Consider the following 21,691-nt stretch of genomic DNA (forward strand, 5'->3'; position numbering starts at 1 on the left):
GCAGCACGACTACGCATCTGCGAACGCTTTTCCGTCTACGAAATGCAATTGCTAGACGTGAGCTACTGTGGAAACTCGGGCGACGCTTACTGCACGATCGCAGTACAACAAATAGTCACCTAAGCGGCTTGCAATGCCAAAATTAAATAAAAGTGTAAACCGGTTGTACAATATATACCCTATATTAGCAAGACCATCGCGTCCCGCTCCGTGGCCTAGCGGTCTGGGGCGCTGGGATTTCACCGCAAATTTTTTGCGAGTCACGGGTTCGAATCCCCGCGGGTACGTGCCTTTTTTTTTTGTAAGTTAACTTTTTTGTTTTCCGCCGATGTTTTCTATATTGAGTTCACCTTTTTTTGGGCCGCAACGTTCATGGCTACACGAACTAGTTCACAAAACGCGCGCAGGCTGGCACTGGCGCGCTAGCGAGTTCTCGTTGGCGTGCTGTTGCCATAAGCACCGACTGCTTGCAGGCAGTGGGCACAGGCCAGAATGAACAGACCCTTGGCCTGGTGCGAACACGCTTTTTACGACACAGGCATGAAGGAGGAAAGCTCCAAATATGGGGGAAAAGCGCATGACATTTGGGCGTCTGCGGGTACGCGGAGGGCGTTCATGCACTGCGTAGGTCTCGGCTAGTGAATGCTACGACTACAAGCCGTCCTGGGAGGCTTATCTTGTGCATTTTACAGCCGACAACATGGCAGAAGCGCGGTACGATGATTACTGAGATATTGAGAATGCCCATCCAACAAAGCCATTGGTTATGTTTTACAGAACCGAAACCGAAACCGAAACTTGTGTGATTGCTAACCTTGGGCATCGTCCAATCACGGCGCCCCTCCTCTCAACGTCACAGCCTTAGTTGGTGCGGCCGCCGCAAACCGCGCATGGTAGTTTTTCTTCTTTCGCGCTTTGTAAAATAATTAATGATTTGTCAACCGGATAAACGACGAAAAGTGTGCTAATTTGAGCCAGTCTACGCAGTGCAAGCAAAAACGTGAGCTTGACAAATTCACTTCAGTGTCCCTTTAAAGGGCTTTCACTGGCGATATTCAAGAAGGCCCCAGTTCTGCCTACTCCCGAGATTCCAGTTGCTTGGGTTATAAAAGTATTGATAGTCGAGCATCCGATACACCTCGAGCGAAACCGGCACAATCGCATGTAGCATGCCTGGTATATTCAGTGCGCCGTGCTGAGGCGGCTTACTTTGAGAAATTACCGCTTGTGGTATCTTCCGCATGCAGCGCTATCTGAAATTGAGCTGCAATACTCACTCCCCAGCATAAAAAAGATAACCCTACTACTACTTTCAAATCCCCAGCCTGGCTGTTGACCACGCCCGGCGCGTGGCGGTCCGCTTTCCCCGGAGTTCTGTTCTTCCACTGAATTATGTTTGCTTTGTGGCGTGAGGCTAGGCCCAGTGTAGCTCTGCGCAAGCAAAAAACAAGTAAGCAAAGGGGTTTACTGTAGCGAACGGAACGCTCCCTGCTCCCGACCGTCAAATTTGGATTTTGTTGAGCTTGTTTACGACTCTTGCATTGCTTACGGCTAATCATTATTCGCCCCAATTCAGCGTGTCAGGAGCGTGTCTGAGCATTAGGGAGTGCGCTTTAGACGCTGAAGTTGTGTCATTAGTCATCGAGTGTGTTTTCCGGTGTATAAAGAAAGCTTCTGTGGGAAAGTCTTGTCGTCTTTGCGGTTCCTATCGGCTCGGACAAGAGTGAACTCAATTTCTCACCGAGAACCCCCTCGACTGTGCCACAGCATTGGCTGATGGTGGCCTGGGGACTTCATTTTTGTTTGGTGCCAAGTCCTTGTCGCTGTTAGCGGGCATCATATTACGGCTTCGTGGCTACGACAATACGCCATCGAGAAAGCCGACGCCATGGGTGGGTGTGGCTTCGGTCGCTACGCCACGCCCATGAATGGGCTGGGCGCGTTTGATTAACATTGAAACTTGGAGGAAACTCGGGAATGATTTTGCACGCCGTGTGTAACTCGTGACGCTCGTGGCGGCCGCTGCTTCGTCGTGGTTTACTGTTCATAGTTGCCGTAGTAGGCATATTTCTACAACGACGGATCTTTTAAGCTGAGGAGGAATTTAAACCTCGTTTTTATCTCTCTAAAAGTACTATGCATTGGCTGTGCAGTGACCTGGCGACAAGCCCCGTTTGCGACGACTTAGAGGCGGCTTTCGCTCCATCCCCGCCGAGGAGCAAGTGTATTGTGCGTAGCGGTTTTACGCGACGGGCAGCTTCCAAGGAAGCATTGGTAGCGATTGCACCATCGACCGACACCAGTCGACAGTCAGCTGGTGTGTTCGCAATATGATCGCTGGAGGAGTGTTTCCCAGATCTCGCCTTTCTTTTAGGTGGTTCGGCGGACATGGCTTCCGCAGATTCTACGGCGGGTCTATCCGCCTGTAGCCGTAGCTTGTGCTTGTTATAGTCTGCTCGCAAAAGAGTTTCGAACAAGGCGTTGCATGACCGTGCGTTTCTTTTATTATCAGCGCGGCAGACAGTTTCGTTTGAGGTGTTGCGTGACGAACATTTCTTGTGAAAATGTTATTGGCAAAATAGCTTATACGTATCTACATATACAATCAACGGCGGATGTCTATTCTCAGAGGCGATCTCTACACATTTCAACCTGGTTTGTTCAGCGTCACCGTCGTATGGTTGGAAGCAGGGCATGAAAAGCGAGTAAAGGGGAGAGTCAATTGGGAGTTAAAGTAACCGTGTGAGCCCAGAGGGAGGGTAAGCGGGAGTGGGAAGTCACGAAGGAAGAGAGGGGAGTGAGGGGATTGAACTTAATGAAAAAAAAAAACGACTGTGGAGAGCCTCGTAGAACAAGAGCGGTAAAGAGCAAAAGGAACTAAAGCAAACAAATGTGAGAAGTTGTTGTTCTTCCAATTCCTTCCTTCGTAGCACATGGCGACTTACGGGATTGGCCCGCAATTGGGAGCTTTGAGGAGCTAATGTGCCCGGTTCACAAAATTCATAACACTGGGAATCGTAAAAGCAAAAGTTGTAGAAGAGTGTGTGCCGCGTGACACCCGAACGTGTTGTCAGGTGCACACCACCTTCGCAGAACCCCGATTCATTGCAGCCTGCTTGCTGACGCAAATCACGCACTAAGGCGAACAAATGAAAGAGAAGATACTGACGCAAACACGTTATAGCAGAAAAGAAGCCGGTCGAAGTAATCCATGCCGAAAGACAAAGAAACTAGAGCGAGGGAAAAGGTGCAAGCAAGTGCAATGTATCAGTAAAGAAGTTATTAATACGTATTACCAAGCTTTCGTTTTAAAAGAGTGTAAGCCGACTAGATTGCCCCGAGGAAATTTGGTATTGAAAAGCGGAAGGAGGGTTTCGATAACGTAACACCGATCAGCAATTATTTTAGATGTGACGCGCTTCCATCACCCGCTTTCTTTTTTTGCCAGTCGGCCATAGTTACGTGATTGCATTTGCTGCCACCGACGGCATAAACTGCTTCTTAGGACGAAAAATTTCAAACAAAAAGCTCATAAGAACGCAACAAATAAAAAATAAATGAACTTTGTAGTAAATGCAGATTATTAAAATAAAACGCTATAAAGTAAATTAGCTGGACTGTTTGCCCCCGTAGCCACTAGTGCAAAAGTGGAGCGAGAGAACGCATTGAAAACTACGCAACGCCCTATTCGTGCATCTTTGGAGCCCGCTGCCCTGGTCCAGTTACGTCATTTCAATAATCGGCAAATAGCATGAATCGCATTTTTAAAGCGTTATAACCCCTCCTCGAAATATTATAATCAGCTTATTATTATTACCACAGCTCGGCTTCGCCCGAGCTTCGCTCGAGCTCGGCCCTTTTGGAATAGCTCTCCACGACTTCGATTCTCCTGGATCCACTTCCTGACCCAATGAAGTTTTCTCTCTCTCCCTCTCTCCTTCATCCAAAATGCGATACATTTTGTGCATACGCTGAAAAATCTGCCGTGACTGTCGCCAGCCTACAGCATGGCCACCCATTCTTTTTTTTTTTCTTTTTGCATGCTGGGCACAGTAAACGCCGGCAAGATGGAGAAATTGGAGGTGCTGCCCGACCTTGTCGAAAAAGGAGAGGCCAAGCTCGAGGAGCCCGAATATGTCCCATCGGCCAGCTCAGAAAAACAAGGTGCGTCCTGTAGTTGTCATCAGCAGCGGCCGTGCATCAGCAATGCCGTCCGGGGAAGCGACTGGCGGTAGAGCGGCCGGAGAAGCCCGGTTCATGCTTGTGTTACGTTCTCTGCGCTTGGCGCTGCTGGCGTCGTTGTCAGGGAGGTTGATAAGTTAAACTATTATCGTTACATTTCGCATTTCTCTACGCACTTATCACTGCTCACCATTCTGAAAAATCGGCAACTACGCTAAAGCACAATACACTCCAGAAATGGCACACGCAAGCTCCTTTCCAACTACGAATGCCACCATAAAAGCTTTGCGTCACGTCGATGCCTACCAACGCCCCGGACCCGCCTGTTTGTTTTTTCAGCAGTCTTGATTTGTACAGGCGAGAATGCCGGCTGATTTATTTCTAATAATATAGGATTATGATACACCCACCAATTCCAGTATCTCTGCACTCTATAGCTCTAATTTTCTGTTTCTTGACGGATTCTTAATTTGTCAAGAAACATGTCAGGTTCCACCTGCCATGTTGCTCCTGTCAACTCTAAGGTTCGCGTGGTCAGGTTCGATTTTAACCCTTTTAAGGCCAGCGTCATCGTGGTTTGTTAAAGGTACCATGAAGACTACATACAACACCCCTCCAATAAAAAAATTGCCTTGTCGGAGCAGCGCTCATCCTAACTGTAACGCCAACTTCAATCAAATCAGTTCAATCAGGAAAACAGAATGTCTCACGAGGTACTTTTCTGCGCTCAACTTACGTCTAACTTGCACGTTTGTCTGATAAAGACCAAATCAACCCTATATTGAAATAGTTGTGTGGGCTCGCAGCTTGAACTCAGTGTGCAAAAAATGTTTTGTGCGATGGAATATTTTACATGCACCTGAAATGTAGCCGTGCGGCTACAATAAACAAAATGAGGAAGCGTGCACTAAGTCGCGCAAGGCTTGAACAGTAGCGAAGATGCAGGATTTCTTTCTGCGTGAGGACATCACCATGCATTTGTAGAAGTTTGAAATTGTTTATTTATATGTTCCCTCGTCGCCTAGCACTGTGCTTGTAGTAGTCATCATCATATGCATCGATATCGTCATGTTCCTCACGGCAACCATTACACAGAGATTGCAAGGGTTCAGCAAGCTCATCCTCGCCATTGTAGACTTCCACCAGTTCCTGCTCATCAAATCGAGGGAGGGGGACCTGCAAGTTGTCTCGGCAAAGCGTTGCACACTCGTAGCCCGGGGACGCTCGGCGGTCGCCGCGAGGCACGCGCTCGGGAGCGCTCGGCATGTTCTCGCTCCTGGACACTTTCTAGCTTTTCGGGGTTTTCGCCAGTTTTTTCTTTGCTAAAGCCACTCCGCGTGCCGGGGACGCTCGGCACTTCCTTGTTATTACTCGCTACACGTTACGGCCAGCCTCAACAGCTCCGCTGTTAAAATTCCTCCTTGTCCAGAACCAGGACGAATTTTTCTTCAACTGCGTAGTTCCTGAGAACGCTGTATAGATTTTCTCTGTAGCCGTACGATTAAATTCCAGGCGGATGTCGAATTTTCTTTCGCAGAAACTTGCTCCACCTTGGGAATTTCCCTTATATCTGGTAACGTTATCTTGTGGCGCTAAGACGATTACCAAACTGCTACAGAGTAATAACGTTGAGAAATAAACATGAATTGGGGGCAAACGCTACGATCGAGTCGTTTTACAAGCCGAGACGCGGAGGAGTGGTGGTGCTGCGTAACCTTTCAAGTGGCTGTCGCGACGGTTTGACAGCTTTTGAAGTATGAATGATGATAGTCAAATAGCACCCACCATATTTTGAAAATGCAATGAGGGTACTGTGGGTACGCACTAAGGTGAGCTCAAGTCACCCCATTCTAATCACTTGCATCTCCCGAAGGGTGTGGAAGCAATAAAGGCTATTGCTACACTTTTAGGCGTCTTGTGGTGTTAATACGTTGAAACATCCTCCTTGTTTTTGACACTTAGCGCTCACAAAAGGGGAAAAGAAAGGAAATCTCGGTCAATCGCTTGTCCGCGTTTTCATTTCTTGTCCCAGTTTGTGTACCCTAAGTGTCAAAGATGAATCAATTCCAACTAGGCCGGCCACCCGTGACACCCTCCTAAATTTGACTAAATTTAATGGGCGATTCCAAATTTCTGGTTTCTTCACTACGGCATTTAGTCAGTATACTGATTGCCCGTCTTCGGCTTATCCCGTAAGTACGTAAAGAGCCCACGTCGTATAAAGCCGCACTGAATGGGTAAGTTGACATCCTCCTCTTTAAACTCGAATTAGCCAGTGATAGCAGCATATTTCCCGTAGAACAAAATTGTAGCAACGCGGGAGCTGTCTTACCTTCCGAATAAAGTATTATCTTCATAGTCCCTTTGACGGGACACTGAAGCGCGTTGTAAACGTTATCTGCTAGAATAAAGCCAGAGCACGGCCTAGAATATGTAGGCCAACTTGTTAGTTCTGCCTACCAATTGTTGTAAGTTTTAATAAGAAAAGTTGCATCGTAAGGGCCGTTTCCCTCGTAACTTGCTTCCGTTTGATTCACTGATGTCGGCGATGACGGCACGCTGGCAAGACCACCGGGGTAAATTTTAGCGAATTTGTCAGTTTCAATCCTTAATCCTTAAAACAATTCCTGATCAAACGAAAGCAGGCGTTAACCATAAAATGGGTTAAAAACGGAACTTTGGTCCAAGGTTGCACGAAAAAAATTAGGCGTGGTAGCTCGGCTATGCCAGGATAGCGTGAGCTAAGGTTCAGCTCACTCAGGTTCAGCTCACCCAGCTCAGGTTAAAATGGTAGCGTGAGCTAAGGTTCAACTGGTTATTCTTAGGTTTCCTGATTGTCTAGGATTAGCTGATTATCAGGCTTACTGCTGCTAAAACGATTTCCAATACAATCCAATCCAATCCAGTCCAGTCCAGTCCAGTCCAGTCCGGCCAGGTCCAGTCCAGTCCAGTCACTGCTCCTCGCGCATGCACAGCACGGCTCTCCAGGAGCCACGCAAAGCGGCTATCAAGCGGCTCAGGCGCACCGTCATACTTGGCTACTGCGCAACGGAGACACACAGCTGGGCACGCGCCGGCGCCAGTGCGTCTGCCGCGGCTATGACATCACTGCTCTGGAATGCGCAGACCGGCGAATTCCAGTCCAATCCAATACAATCCAATTTAATCCAATCCAATCCAATCCAAATCCAGTCCAATTCAATCCTATCTAATGCTCCTCGCGGTTGCGCAGCAAGGCCCTTCAAGGTCCGCACGAAACTGCTCAACCTCGGCCAGTGTAGCTTGCGGTACAAAATTGGTCGCCATCCCGCCCTGCGAAAGTGATATCCAGCAAAGCTGTTGGAAACCTCTAAGCCGCCGCGGTGGCTCAGTGGCTAAGGCGTTGCGCTGCTGAGCACGAGGTCGCGGGTTCGATTCCCGGCCGCGGCGGCCGCTTTTCTGATGGAGGCGAAAAGCAAAAACACCCGTGTGTACGAGATTTCGGCGCACGATAAAGATCCCCAGGTGGTCAAAATTAATCCGGAGCCCCCCACTACGGCGCGCCTCATCGCCTGCGTACTGTCGGCGCGTTAAACCCTACAATCAATCAATCAATCAATCAATCAATCAATCAATCAATCAATCAATCAATCAATCAATCAATCCATCAATCAAATGTTGTAAACCGCTACAAATGGTGATGCAGGAAGGTATGAAATGTATCGTGTCGTCTGGCGGGCTTGTCGGTTGCGCTCGGCTAGTGTCACTAGATAAGGGTGCAGAGTATTGGCACTCTTTTCTCTTATTATTCTGTGCCGCCGCCATAATCATTGGTCAGTTCGCATTACGTGACATTTGTTTACACTTGGGAGGTTCGGTAGCGCCGCCATTTTGTTGTTCATGCGTTTTTGTCGGTCAATTCTGGTAGGCATAGCTTGTCCTGCGTGCTCTGCGGTTGCGCGCGACTGACGTCGTTCCAAATGCGAATCAAAGATAATGCGTGTAACAGCATTTCAACAGCAGAAGTTCATGTGTCCAAAGATGCGGCAACTGCTCTAGCTTGACGCATGCGCTCGGCGTCTTGACCCAGAACTGCTCTATTTAGCGCCACTAGTTCTACCTAGCCTTCAAAGATAATCTAAAAACATAATCTTTACCTGGAACACATGGGGAGGGTCCCGTTGTTCACAGGTGCCTTGTCATCCATAAAGCGGTTTCGATGCTTGTTTTGATCTCTACGCTGTATGCCTGATTAGCCTAACGCATGCGCTCGGCGCCTTAGGCGTTCACGCCTTGGCGTTTTTTCCCACGGAGATCGTTTTTGCCGACGGTGATGAAACCGTTGGCGGGTAGAACGTTCGTGAAGGACCTCCGGAGCACAAGATAGGTTCCGCGTTGAATAGTTTAAATGACCTTTTTTACGCCTCCTACCTCACTGTGTAGGCTCTGCGATGTATTGTCAGGAAACTTTCCAGTTAGTAAATCTCAGCTGCCTTCACTCGAAAGGCACTTGCACCGCGTCCTCTTAAAGTTTCATTGACAGAACCTGCATGTCTGGACAGACATGTTTTTAAGCCGTTCAGTGAGTAAAGAGACGGTCCTACCCATCTTTCTAAAGTACTTCGTCCTCTGGGGATCGAGGGCCACCAACTGCTCATGAGCATTTTTTTTCATGGGAGGACATAGGCATTGATGACGAAGCTTTGCGAAACAAATTCAGGAGGTCGTATTAATGACAACTATTGTTGCGATAAAGGAACAACGTACCGCTGCCGAGCACCAACCACTGCAAGGGTGCGACAATAGCAGCAGCGTAGACGATTGATCTTTTAGCTTCGGATTTTTCAGGATGTGGGGTAGAGCTCACTGGGGAGTGTCAATCGCAGGGGCAGTGTTGAGCGGACACTAAACATTGTCCCGCCTGCTCGTGTCGCAGCTGCCCAAACCACGATGCGGGTGCTCCGGAGGTTTAACGCGAAGAAGCATAAAGCAGCCAAGAGAAGATTGATCACAACAGCACCGAAGCCAAGGGCGGTTGCGCGTGGGCGCAACGTGCCCTCTACGTCGAGGTGGCCTGGCACAAAAGCGGTCCGCCGTACCCCTAGGTGGACCCGGGTGCCGCCGAATACCTCTCGTCGCAGGCGGAAGCCGCCGAGCACACGAGCGACGCCCACGATCAAACGCGAAGGTACGTGCACATATTCGTGGCCTCCGCGATCGGCTACCGGCGGTGGGCCGGCGCGCCGGAGCGCCGCCGGCAGCAAATCGCGGAGGCCGTGACATATTGTTAGAGCGAAACTGTACGACGCTACATCTTTCAAGATGATTCATCGTGACGCAATGACCTCCAGCCACTGGCGCGCAAGCTGCGTCTTCCTTTCTGCACGCACTGCGCCTTTACGTGTTCGCTTGCTGGGAGCTTCGCCGCGGCGGTATGAGGCGGGGGTTGAAACGGCTGCTTCGGTGTGCCTTATCACCCCGCGGCCGCTCGACCGTCTGTGCGTGGGGTTCAGTGCAAGCGAACCACGAGACTAGGCGAGGGTTTAACGACGGATATATGGAAGCACTCGGCTGACTGAGTTTACAGGAAAAAAGTCTAGAGAAGAACCCAGGGTACGCGCACACGAAAGCGCTGATTAGCGCTTGCATTCCGGGCGTTGGGTTCCTCAGTCTCGCCAGAGCCCTTCAACGCTTTTACCGAAGGACTCTGGCCTCGCCATCGATGGCACACCGGCTGGGCTGTCTGTGCGTACCCTTCAGCGCAAGCGACAGGATGAATCCAACCATGCAGTACATATAGCTAGAGACCACAGGCTACGAAATCTCAAGCAAAGGCAAACTTTCACGAAAGACTGTGTGCGCAGTCCTTGCTTTCGCTCGTGACAACTAGGTTTAGAAGTGTTAAACCTGACATACTTTTTAGAATGATGCACATAAGGCACAGTATACGTATGCACGATGCATCTCACTCCAGCTAACATTGGCTGCGCTGAGACGTGACGGCTGCAACAGCGACAGTTACGTGAGCAAACTACTTAAAGGTTCTGCCATCAATGGTTGCTCGAACACGTTGCTCGATTACACGACTAAGCTTCAAAAAATCGTTAAAATTACAAGTAGAGAGGCAAAGGATAAAAAAATTTATTATACAGAAAGATAAGAAAGGAGCAGTGAAGATACTAAATAGCGGGGGGGGGGGGGGTAGTAAGGAGGGAGGAACAGACAGATATGGGGAGGGAGAACAGGAAAAGAGGCGCATTGCCCATACTGTTGCTGGGCGATGTTTTTCCGCAGCATCCTATCATAATTTGCATTAGGACCGACACAAAGAACCTTCACACACACGCACATGCACTCCTCCTCGCACGCACAACATCCATTAGGGTGGGCCAATGGTCATGAACAGAATAAATGGAGCAACGCTTAAGAATAAGAGCCGAGCGTCTTGGATTGAGCAGTAAACGCGGGAGGGAGATGTCCTACCTTAAATTAAAAAAAAGAAAGTAGAGTGGTGTTGGGCTTTTAGCAGTGATTTAGGGGGAAACCCTGAAAAGGTGAGCGAGATAGATAGAGAGAGAGAGAGAGAGAGAGAGAGAGAGAGAGAGAGAGAGAGAGAGAGAGAGAGAGAGAGAGAGAGAGAGAGAGAGAGAGAGAGAGAGAGAGAACTTTATTTGAAAATAGAAGGGAATGTGGAAAGAGTTATGGGTGAAGTCCTATTTCCAGGACTCAGTAGCAAAGGCTCCCAGCTCGGCTCTCTCTACCAGCTCACGCTGTGTCGAAAAGTCCGAGCTGGACTGCTAAATCCCAGGACTCTCTAAAGGTTTGGTAGGTGTTCTGTTGCCAAATTATAGGGCAGCTCCAGACTGTGGAATAAGTCTGCTCTTAATTTGCATTTGTGGCATTCTCCGTTATATCTCTCTCGGAACATGAGGGACAGTCTGGATTTGTGTGGGAAAACGTTGGTTTGTAGTTTTCGTATGTTACTTGCTCCTTCGGCATCTAACATGTGATGCGGTGCGCGCTTGTTTGTGTGAAAAGACTCTCATTAAGCGACGTGAAGGGAGGGAGGGTGTAAGAGTGGTCCGTTTCCCTGCGGCTGTTAATTTGCCTCGCTAGGGAGTCGGCTCTCTCATTTCCTTCAAGGCCTTCGTGTGCTGGACTCCATATGTTGGCCTTTTGGTTCGGCTGCTAGAATCTTTCTGGTTTCCGTGGGAATAAGGCCGCATATTAGATTTCTAATGGCTCTTGTAGAGTCGGTGATGATTATGAAGTTTTTGTTGTTATATTCTCCCCATCTTACAGCGAGTAGCATGGCTGTGGTTTCAGCTTCTTGAGGTGTTTGTTTTCTGCTCATGAGAAAGTCCAGAAGTTTGCCCCGTGCATCCAGAACTACGGCTTATGATTTTCCGTGGTGGTTGGTGGCGGCATCCGTGTATACTGCATCTAGATTTTTCCCGTATGTGCTCCTTATATAGTTAATTCTTGCTAGTCTTCTACCTTTGTTGTAGAGTGGGTTCATTTTCTTAGGAATGTGTGAAATTTTAAGAGCTTTGCGGTGTTCTGGTTGCTGCTCTGTTGTTCTTTGTACGAACTCGGTGTGAATGGTGTGTCCCGCTTTTCTTAGGATTTCCCGGCCGGTTCTTGTTTTCAATAACCTCTCTTTTTGTGCTTTGAGGGTGGATTCTTGGACTTCTTGGAAGGTATTACAGATGCCCAGGTTGTAAAACTTCTCGTGGCAGGTGTAGATGGGTAACCCGAGGGCGATCTTGTAAGCCGTCCTTATTATAGCGTTTACTCCTTCTTGTTGTCTTTGGGCCAAGTGGTGGAACGGTAGACTGTATGCGATTCTGCTTATTACGAGTGCCTGGATGAGTTTGGTTGTGCTCTCTTCTCTCATATCTATTCTGGTCCGTGTGATGCGTGTGATGACACTCGCTAGTTGTTGCGTTGTTTTTCTTAGGTTGCTCAGGCGAACCCAGGATTTCTGCCCAAGCGCCTCCGCGGAGAGCAGCGCCTTCTGTCGGCGTGTGGCGGCGCGACGCTCCGTAACTGAAGGGAGCGAAAAATGAAAAATCAATAGCTCCTCACCCAATCCAGTAAGCTAATTGCTCTCCCGGTTGTATGCAGAACAGCTTTCACTCTCCATTACTGTATATTTTCAATCATGTAACTCGAACGATGCGTGTTACCTGGGCATATAACTTTTTGTCAATGGCGTCTATGGGCAGTCTCTGAAAAATGGACCACTTGGCTCTCCTAAATCGAGCACTGTGTCGCTGCAAGATCAGATATCAAATTGCTCTCCCGGATTTGAGTACTACAGTATGTTAACTTCAAGATGCCATAAAATTCCACGTGATTGGTTCACAGAAAAATGTTACTGGGCACTTTTTGTCTGGAGTCTGATGCCAGGTTAGAGTGGGAACGTGTGGTGCCCTCTCTCGTAGTGGCCGGCATCCTCTACAGCCCCCGGCGGCGGGCCGCCGGCAGCCGCCCCGCTCGGCTCCGGTCTTTCAGGTGCAGGACGTTTCGGTACAGTGCGTTTCGGTACGGTCTTTCCGGCGCACAGACCTTTCGGGACACGGGCGTTTCGGGACACGGACCTTTCGGGACACGGGTGTTTCGGTACAAAGGCGAATTCCGGCATGCGCTGTAGGCTGCGCGCGTTGTTTACGTGGTGGTTGCGAGCACGCAATTCGTACCTAATTATTACAGATGTTCTTGTTCGCAGTTCGGAGTTATTTTAGGCCAGCAGTTGGTTATGCGGCCTTGCCAAAAAAAACTTCTGTTTATTTGTTGAATATTAGCTGGGATATTTGTAGCATTTATAAAACCTAATTGTTCATTGTTCTTTTTGTAGCGACTTATTAAGTATTTTATATAACAAATCAGTGACAGTATCACCGTATTTCCTCGGTCGTGTTTTGACTACTTATTATCGCTTTTTTTTCAAAAATCAGTGAGAGTAACTATTTTATTTTCACAATTTGCGGATCCCCTACGACAAAGGCTGCAGAAATGAGGGCCACTGCACGGGAAAAGGAACCTGTGCCTTTTTAGACCGCTAAATGATGTAGGGCAATTTCTCGGCATTCCGCATTGGTATGCGTTGGTTTTTTTTTTTTTTTTTTGATAACGCAAGTGCTTAATAAGGCGTTTTTAGAAATGCATTACGGAAGGCACCTATTATATTCGTCATACCTGTCACCCTCTCCATCTATGCTCTTTCCCCCTTGCCCACCCCCCACACAGAGTAGCAGGTCAGAGGTTATACGATCAGGTCGACCTCTCTGTGTTTTCTTTCCATGCAATAAATTACTCTCTCTTTCTCTCTTTTTATCGCCGCACGCTTCCGTCCCGGCTTCGTTGTTAGCAGGGGCTGCGGCGGGTTTGCAGTGTTTGTTTTATCAGAAGTTGGAAATGCTTTGTAATAATGTTTTCTGCAGCATACATACAGATAATTAACTTATTAAGGACTACTCATTTGGAATTTTTCTAAGGAACAATGCAGATATCTGTTATGTAGTGGTGTTTTATTCCAAATATGCTTAATGTTTTGTTTCGGCTCAACAATAATCACAAGTATTGACATTGCCAGCGGACTTAATTGTTTAGAACTCTCCTCTGCATTCACTTTGGCCGGGCGGCTGAATCGAAGAACAGAAAGACAGGCTGACAAACAGACCAAGAGAGAGACCAAACTTTCCGCGTTTAATGAGCCCCTCAACCGTCACGAAAAAAATAAAAAGGAAAGAAACCAAAGTGCCTTTTAATTAAATCACGTGTGCATTCGCCTTTCCTGATATTCTCTATCACCCCGTCGTCGTTGCATTCGGTGTATTGAAGGACTCTGGTTCTACTCAAAAATAATCAGCTATCGCACTTACAGTGGCGTTGCTAAGGGGATTGACCCGGGAGGGGGGGGGGGGGTGGTTGTTGCTGGAGAACCAGCCTCCTATGTCGGGGGTGCCATTTGTGCTTTTCCACTGTGCAAAGTGGGCGCCGAAAGCTTATAGACAACTGTTGCAGCTCTCGCCACACCAGCCGATTAAAAGTTCCTTCCTATTATAATGGGAGCAGGCGAGGAGACGTCTGCATCCAACAATGTCGGAAGTGTTATTATACCCGGCTTGAAGCCCTGGAGGCCAACGGGGCGTAAAAGGAGCGATTCCTGGAAGGGGCGCCATCGGTATGACTAAGGCAGGTATGACGGCGAGGAGCGGAAGGGTGCAGGGAGCAAGCCTGTTCCTTGAGATGGGCGACACTGGGGCGAATGAGACTGGTCATTGTGTCCTCGGGGGCTTCTTCGGTGGCTCTTTGTTGTGCAGTAAAGAGATTATGTCAGCTCATGGTGCATGTATAGCTATAGCACTGCCATGCACCCGGCCACAGAATCGACTTCGTCGGGACGGCCATCGTCGAGAACGAAAACTTGGTGGCACAACGTCACAATACCTTAATCGCTACCTTGGGACTCTCACTTTTGTGTATACGCATGGCCTGCGCTAGACAGAGAGGGGCTTTGTGAGATACCTAACGCGTTGAAAGGCTATCGGACGCGGCAGCAGGCTGACCCCAGTCACCCCTGAGAAAGAAAGCTGGTTGTGAAACGTCCGCTTCTCCATTTATTGTACCATTGTTTGCAGTGTAATTATAGCTTTTCATTTGTAGCCTCCCAACCAGACAGGTCGCAGCCAAAAGTTTACCTTCACTGCATGTTGTGTGGGTCGTATACAGAGGAACCAATTGGTAATGGGCCTACCCAATTTCCCATTGATTCCGCTGAATGACGATCATTTGCGACCCCACAAGCACGTGTGCATACGAACTTTTAGAGATATTCGAAGGCACGTCATCCCGCGGGTCACAAAACTTGCACAACATAGGCAGTTTTTTTTTCTTTTTTCGTACCACCGGTGTTGCGAGTCTAAGCTACTTTCTAGTTGTCCACCAAGTGATAGTAAACAAAAACAAAAGAAAAGTGATTATGAGCGAGCTCTTTAATAACAAAGTTTTACTCGCAAATATTTGCAAATCGGCACGAACAAACTGGGTGCGAGAGTACAAGCTTTCGCGTTTCAAAGGCCTTGGAGATTTTTAAAGGTCGATAGTCGTGCTCTTTTGTCTCAAACGGCATTTCAATCAAATGGTTTTGAAAAACGTTGTGTGTCAGCTCAAAGGTGGCATTTTAGTCAAATGGGGATCCGGACATTTCAGTGTAGGACATTTCGGCGCAGACATTTCGGTGAACGGACATTTCGGTGCACGGACATTTCGGGGGTCTAGGTCTTTTCGGTACAGGGCGTTTCGGTACGGTCTTTTCGGTACACGGACATTTCGGTGCACGGACATTTCGGGGGTCCTGGTCTTTTCGGTACAGGGCGTTTCGGTACGGTCTTTTCGGTACACGGACGTTTCGGTACAGGACATTTCGGTACAGGACGGTTCGGTACAGGTCGTTTCGGTACGAAAACGAATTCGAGTGAGCGTTTGAGGCAGCAAAATCCGCGCCCGTTGTTAACATGGGAGTTGCAAGCACGCAAATCGAACGTGTTTATTACAACTGTTGTTGCTCGTAATTTTACGTTATTTTAGGCCAGTAAAAAGATAAAAGAAAGGACACCAAACAGGCGCTGAAAGTTTATTGACGAAACCACCATGTATATATAATACATCCATGGAACGGAAACAAAAGCCCACATATATGACATACTTTTCATGATGTCATACCTTTCACTTTTTTTTGGAAGCTCGCAGATACTGCAGATGCTCGTTTTTGGCGAGGACTTGTTTAAAGCGCTAGACACATGAACGACCGGCGCATGCGCTTCGCATGCGACTGATCGTTACGACTGATTGTTAGGACGGGTTTTGGCGGATCAGTCGCATGTGAATCGCATGCGCCGGTCGTACATAGCGCCTGTCTTGCGTTTTTCTTTCTGTCCTTGTCGTCTGAGCTGTGGAATCATGACGACGACAAATGAGTGCTGTTGCGGCCGTTTTCTCGATTTCCCTGGGAAGGCCGATATGAGTGCTCTTGTATTAAAACACGAAGGTTCAGGGCCTTTTATTCTTACAATTTTCGCATGCAGGAAAGTCTGGCACATCCTGCACCCCAGACGGACAGAAGGGTTTGCGTGTTGAGTCCACACAGAAAAGCTACACTTTTAAAATGTTTTGAGCGGGTTTCCAAGTTATCCGATGTAAAAGGGTTGAGATTTGGGCGAGTTGGTAATAATGCATCTAAAAAAAAAAAACTGCGCGGAAATTAACGGGGTTCTCTGCTGTCTTCGTGTGTTCTTGTCCCCGTTAATTTGCGCGCAGTTTTTTTTTTTTTTTGAGATTATCCGATGTGCCTGGAGTGGTAATATTACTGCGTAAGTATGTATGTCCGCAGCAACATTGTCGAATTGGTCACGCTGGAACATGTAAGTGTTATAGTAGATTAAATGTAGAGTGATAGCTCCCAATTTTGTGAGGAATAATCGAAAAGAAAAATCACGAGACATTCCAGGTGAATGTGGATTACCAGCGAAGGTTGTCTTGGTACGTGACACGCAGGTGGCGCCAAATTTACCGGAAAGGTGTAAACAAATTTAATTTCTGTTGAAAGTTGACGATGGGCATCCTCAAGGAAGACATATACATTTTATACATTTAACCACGCACTTTTATTTTGACTCTAGCGAACGAGCAGACGGTGCATCATATTAACTATATGAGGTGCGGATCGAGTGTTGAGTCGCATAAGCTTGAGGTCAAGAACGGCGAGTGACATTGGTGGTGACCGCGTACTGACAATGCCTACACCGGGACATTTTTTTTTCGAACGCCCCACGGTAAAGAACGCCTCACTCTTCAGATACGTAACTTTTTGTTTGCATACATGCAAAATACAAAAAACACTATGTATTCAAATGAGCTTCGCCTAAAAAATGTATTTGTCATGAGGCGGCTCGCTGTCGTTGTTTCGGAAGCCGGTTCCGAAAAGAGAGGGTGTGGGTAAAGCGGGGCTTAGGCGTTGCGCTGCTAAGCACAAGGACGCGGGTTCGATTCCCTGCTGCGGCGGCCGCTTTTCTGGTGGAGGCGAAAAGCAAGAACGACCGTGTATCCGGGATTTCGGCGCACTTTAAAGATCCCCAGGTGTTCAAAATTAATCCGGAGGAATCCACTGTGGTGCGCCTCATAAAACGTGAAGCGGGGATTTCCCCCTTTTGACCTAACGCTATTGCTCGTGACCCCCGCACTTCTTTATGTGTATCCAACATGAATGTTTACCAATTCACTCCAATTCGCGGATTGTATTCGGCCTTGTAACTGGAGTACACATATTTGGGGTGATTTAAATTCAGAATTTTTCTACAATACGTTTCGGAGTTCATATACAGTGAGCACTCATGTTAGCGCAGTGTCCTTGTTAATCTTATATCGCCTCAAAGGCGTTCTGCTGTGGTAAATGGCGCGTTGGCAACGGGAATTCTTATTTTTTGAAAAACAAGAAAAACGGAAAAGAAAACAGTATATCTGAATACTTTTAAAACGAATAATTCTCGCGAATACCACGGGCTTGGAGGGCGACCGACAACATAAATTAATGAAGCCACCTAAGGTTAGGAGTCTTCATGCGATCGACATCGTCGGACATCGTTTGCAGGAAATGCAGTAAAATATAATATTCATCAGACGCGATATCCGTGCAGTGAATTGCAGTTTTTGTTCTGCCATGAGGTGAGATCCTAATTTATGTGTAGGTTTGTTTTATGCGTTTCTTATGTTTAGCGTTCATTTTTATATACCCCGTTCACGCATTACTTGTCACACATGTTAAAACTTGTACTTGTGTCTCTTTTAGCTTACCTTACTCAATGACTTATCGAGGAAACTGAGAGATAGTTATAAATAAATAAATAAATAAATATATGTAGAATATTACTCATATGCAAGCTAAGCCCTTAGTTGAAGCACTAGTTACAAATCTTTATCTCTAGTGGTGTGTCCGTGAGTTCGCATCGTGCGGAAAGGTAATAATGAGCAGTGACAGAGGAATTCTGAAACTAATTATTGATACGTCACGATGTCATAAAATGAATCAATTCCAGAACTTCATTGAAGTAGCTAAGGTGACGCACCGGGAACATCGCTCGCAGGTACCGTTTTGAACGCGTTTTGAAATTTCATGCTTTCTGCTCACGTAATTAGATGCGTCCCTGCAATTTGAATTTTCTCAAAAGCCATTCAAGAATACCAAATTTCGGAAGAAAGAAACGGCGGCTGCTGCCGTAGCATTTTTTCACTCGAAAATATCGTTCCGCAGTTGTAGCTGTCCGAAATAAGTAATTATTATCCAATGCTTTTTTTTTTCCAGTGGTATGAAATGTGCGATAAACAGGAAAATAGCGTCGTAGATAGACATAAGCCGTATATCTAGTAGTTGTCGTGAATTACTTCGCAGCGGACAACCTTTCCAAGCTCCACCAAAATCCTAACGCAGAGGGCATCCGCTTTCGGAGTAGAGGGCAGCGCAATGAACGGGACGAAGCGTCTCGTCTTCGCTTCGTCCCAACTTTTGCACCAACCGGCTCAAGCTTCAACTATTCTGAGGCATCCTCTTGCCATCCCACAATAGTCGCGGGGGAACTCTATTGAAGTGACTCCCCGCTCACAGACGAACAATTAACTTGAGGAGAAGGAGTTGACCGCGCCGTCGCACTTGACAGTCAAACCGGTCGAACGCCGCGACCGCCCCGAGAAGAATGAGGGAAAACAGCCGTGTAGGTACAGTGCCTAGAAGTGTAGGCAAAATTCCATTCGACGACGGCACGTGGTGGCAGCTTTGAGAACTAGGGGCGCTTGGGCAGGAATCCTGGACTCGGTGGTGGTTGCTTTTCTGTCTTCTTGTACGTACATGCCCAGTATTCTGATCATCGGTTTGAATTGGACATTTTTGCCGTCTATTTGGATGCTTCTTGTGGGAATGGGTTCCTTCGATGGGCTGATTCCGACTTTTCTGGCGCGCATTTTAAGCCGTTGTCTTGTGTTAAACCCCTTAATCTGTCTATGGCTTCTCGTAGAGTATTTAGCTTTTCGGAGAGTGCCTTATTTGGTCCAGATGGTTATATCATCTGCGTAAACGGGCTTTCCAATCTGCAGGTTCTCTTCTAGCGTTCTTCCTATTGCTAGCATGGTTAGGTTAAACAGTAATGGCGAAATAATAGAGCCCTGTGGTTTTCCTCTGTTGAGCATCTCGAAGGTCCGTATCTAGTATTCCAATTCCTATGGTGGCTTTCCTGTTAGAAAGGAAGTTGGCAATGTAGTCATAGATTTTCTTGCCGCATCCTGTTTTTTCCACCGCCTTAAGTATCGCTTTACAAGGGTGGTTTGGTCTAGTTGGTGCTAGTCGGGACAAGAAACGATCACACACGGCGCCGTGTGTCGTCGTTTCCTGTCCCGTCTTTTTGCGCTGTTTTGAATTTCAGTAAGTATCGCCTCGTGTGACACATTGTTGAAGGCTCCTTTCAGGTCGACTGCTAGGATGACTTGATCTTTGGAGTTAGTGTTCCCTAGTATGTCGCCTTTTAGCTGCAGGAAGGCACCTCGGGTGGAGAGACCGCTTCTGAAGCCTATCATGCAGTCTGGAAACATGTTATTTTCTTCTAGGTGTCTCGTGAGTTCAGTCGTGATGATTCTCTCATATACCTTTCCTAGACAGGATGCGAGAGATATTGGCCTTAGATTTTCTATGCCTAGGGGCTTTCCCGGTTTCGGTATTGCCGTTATTATGGAGTGTTTTCAATGCGGTGGTAGGTAGATGGGCTTCCACATCTTGTTGTTATGTTCCACAAGCGCTTTCACTTGTTCTTCTCCAAAGTTTTTTTATGATCATGTTGCTGATGCCGTCTTCTCCTGGTGATCTTTTCTTTTTGCACTCTAGTATAGCTTTGGTATACTTCCTCTTTTGAGGTGTCTCGGTCTAGTTTTTGTTTTCTGTCCCCTCATATTGTCTTGTGATGGGGGGAATCTTCGTGTTTAGCTCGGATCTTTCTTTCAGTGCTTCTATTAGTTCCTCGTTGTCCTCTCAAAGCCATGGGCTACTCTGTTTAGGCTATGCCTAATTTCCCTCCAGCGGTTTTCTGGGCTAAGCATGCCTTTGATCATACATGTTCTAGATGTGCTTAAGGTGTTCTTTAGTGTGTCGCAGAAGACTTGCCAGTTTTGTTTAGCTAATTGGGTGGCGTATTCTCTGGCTTGCTTCGTTAGGTTTTTGATCCTAACTTTCAGGCTTTTGTTGCGTCTCTTCTTTTCCCACCTTTTAGTGACTTTCTGCTTTTTGTTCCATAGACTTGCAAGGTAGTTGTCAACGCAGTGGTTTTCAGTTTCTTGTCCAAATTGCTTGGTGGCTGTTTTGAGTGCTTCTTTTGCTTTCTGGCACCAGGTGTCTATATTCTGTATCTCTGTTGTTGTACTGAGCTTTTTCCTGAAGGTATCCCAGTTGGTGATCTTTTCTTTCCTGGCTCTTCTTCTGAAGTCCTTTTGCGTGTTAATTTCTATAATATCGTGATCGCTGCCCAGTTCTTCCATGCTGTAAGTCTATCCGTGATCGGTGCTATGGTAAGTCTGATCTGGGCACGTGTCCCTGTACCTCTGGTTTCCCGCTCTTGTGGGTTAGGTTGTATCGTTTATAGCTTGTAGATGAAGATGTTCCATAGTGTCTACCAAATTTCTTCCTTTAACCGAGTCGAGATTGTAGTTCCACTGGCTGTGTGGTGAATTCATATCCCCTAGTATTATTAGGTTGTGCTTGTTTGCTCTTTGCGTGGCCTCTTGGAATAGGGGCATGAAGTTTTCTCACGTATTCGTGAGGTAACTGCATACGTTTAGAATGTAGTAGCTCTTTTTGCCTCTTTGGGTCGGTAGTATCTCTACTAGGTTTGCCGTGGGCTCCTTGGTGTTGAGGTGGTTGTTTCTGCTGGATATGTCTTTCTTTACTTTTATGGCACCTCTGAAGTCCTTGGAAAAATCCATTCGGTTGAATACCTGGGGTCTCGTCTGAAATTCGTGTCTCCTCGGAATCGGCCGCAAAAGAGCGACAATCGTTCCTGAAAGCAGCGATGATGAGCGCGCGTAGAAAAGAGGATGATGAAATGAGAAGATGATAGGCGCGCCCAATGTATATATAAACGAAGACGACGCATAAAGGAGATGCTAGCCACCCACGTTGCCGAGCTTATCGCATTAAGAGGGCGCACGGAAAGCTCTGCTCACAATATTTTCAATTACACCAAATTTCCTCATTCCCTCTTCTTGCCACTCCGACATCTCGACAGATAACTGCCCTATATAAGGAACTTACATTTACTTATATAAGTAAAGCTCAGCTGGCTTCACCCGAGATGACCTTAGTAGTACAACGTGCTCTTTCCAAGCTTCCTTATTAGCGTGTGACCTGTCTGGACACAATGTTGACGCCTTTCGCTGTGTAGAAAGTCGAGCTACACATCTTTGTAGAGTGCTTCATATCCAGCTGCGGACT

General features: G+C 47.3%; 1 protein-coding gene across 1 annotated transcript in view; it reads left to right on the forward strand.

Annotated features, from left to right (window-relative positions):
- LOC144158869 (uncharacterized) overlaps positions 1–21,691 on the forward strand; it is a 72,998-nt gene that overhangs the window by 42,541 nt on the left and 8,766 nt on the right. Inside the window, exons 8-9 of the mRNA XM_077690044.1 lie at positions 4,054–4,164; positions 9,098–9,349. Coding sequence (XP_077546170.1) covers positions 4,054–4,164; positions 9,098–9,349 — 363 coding nt within the window. The remainder of the gene's footprint in view (positions 1–4,053; positions 4,165–9,097; positions 9,350–21,691) is intronic.

The sequence above is a fragment of the Haemaphysalis longicornis genome, unplaced genomic scaffold (assembly GCF_048455015.1).
Source record: "Haemaphysalis longicornis isolate Haplotype H1 unplaced genomic scaffold, Haemaphysalis longicornis Haplotype H1 scaffold_1, whole genome shotgun sequence".
Lineage (NCBI taxonomy): Eukaryota > Metazoa > Arthropoda > Arachnida > Ixodida > Ixodidae > Haemaphysalis > Haemaphysalis longicornis.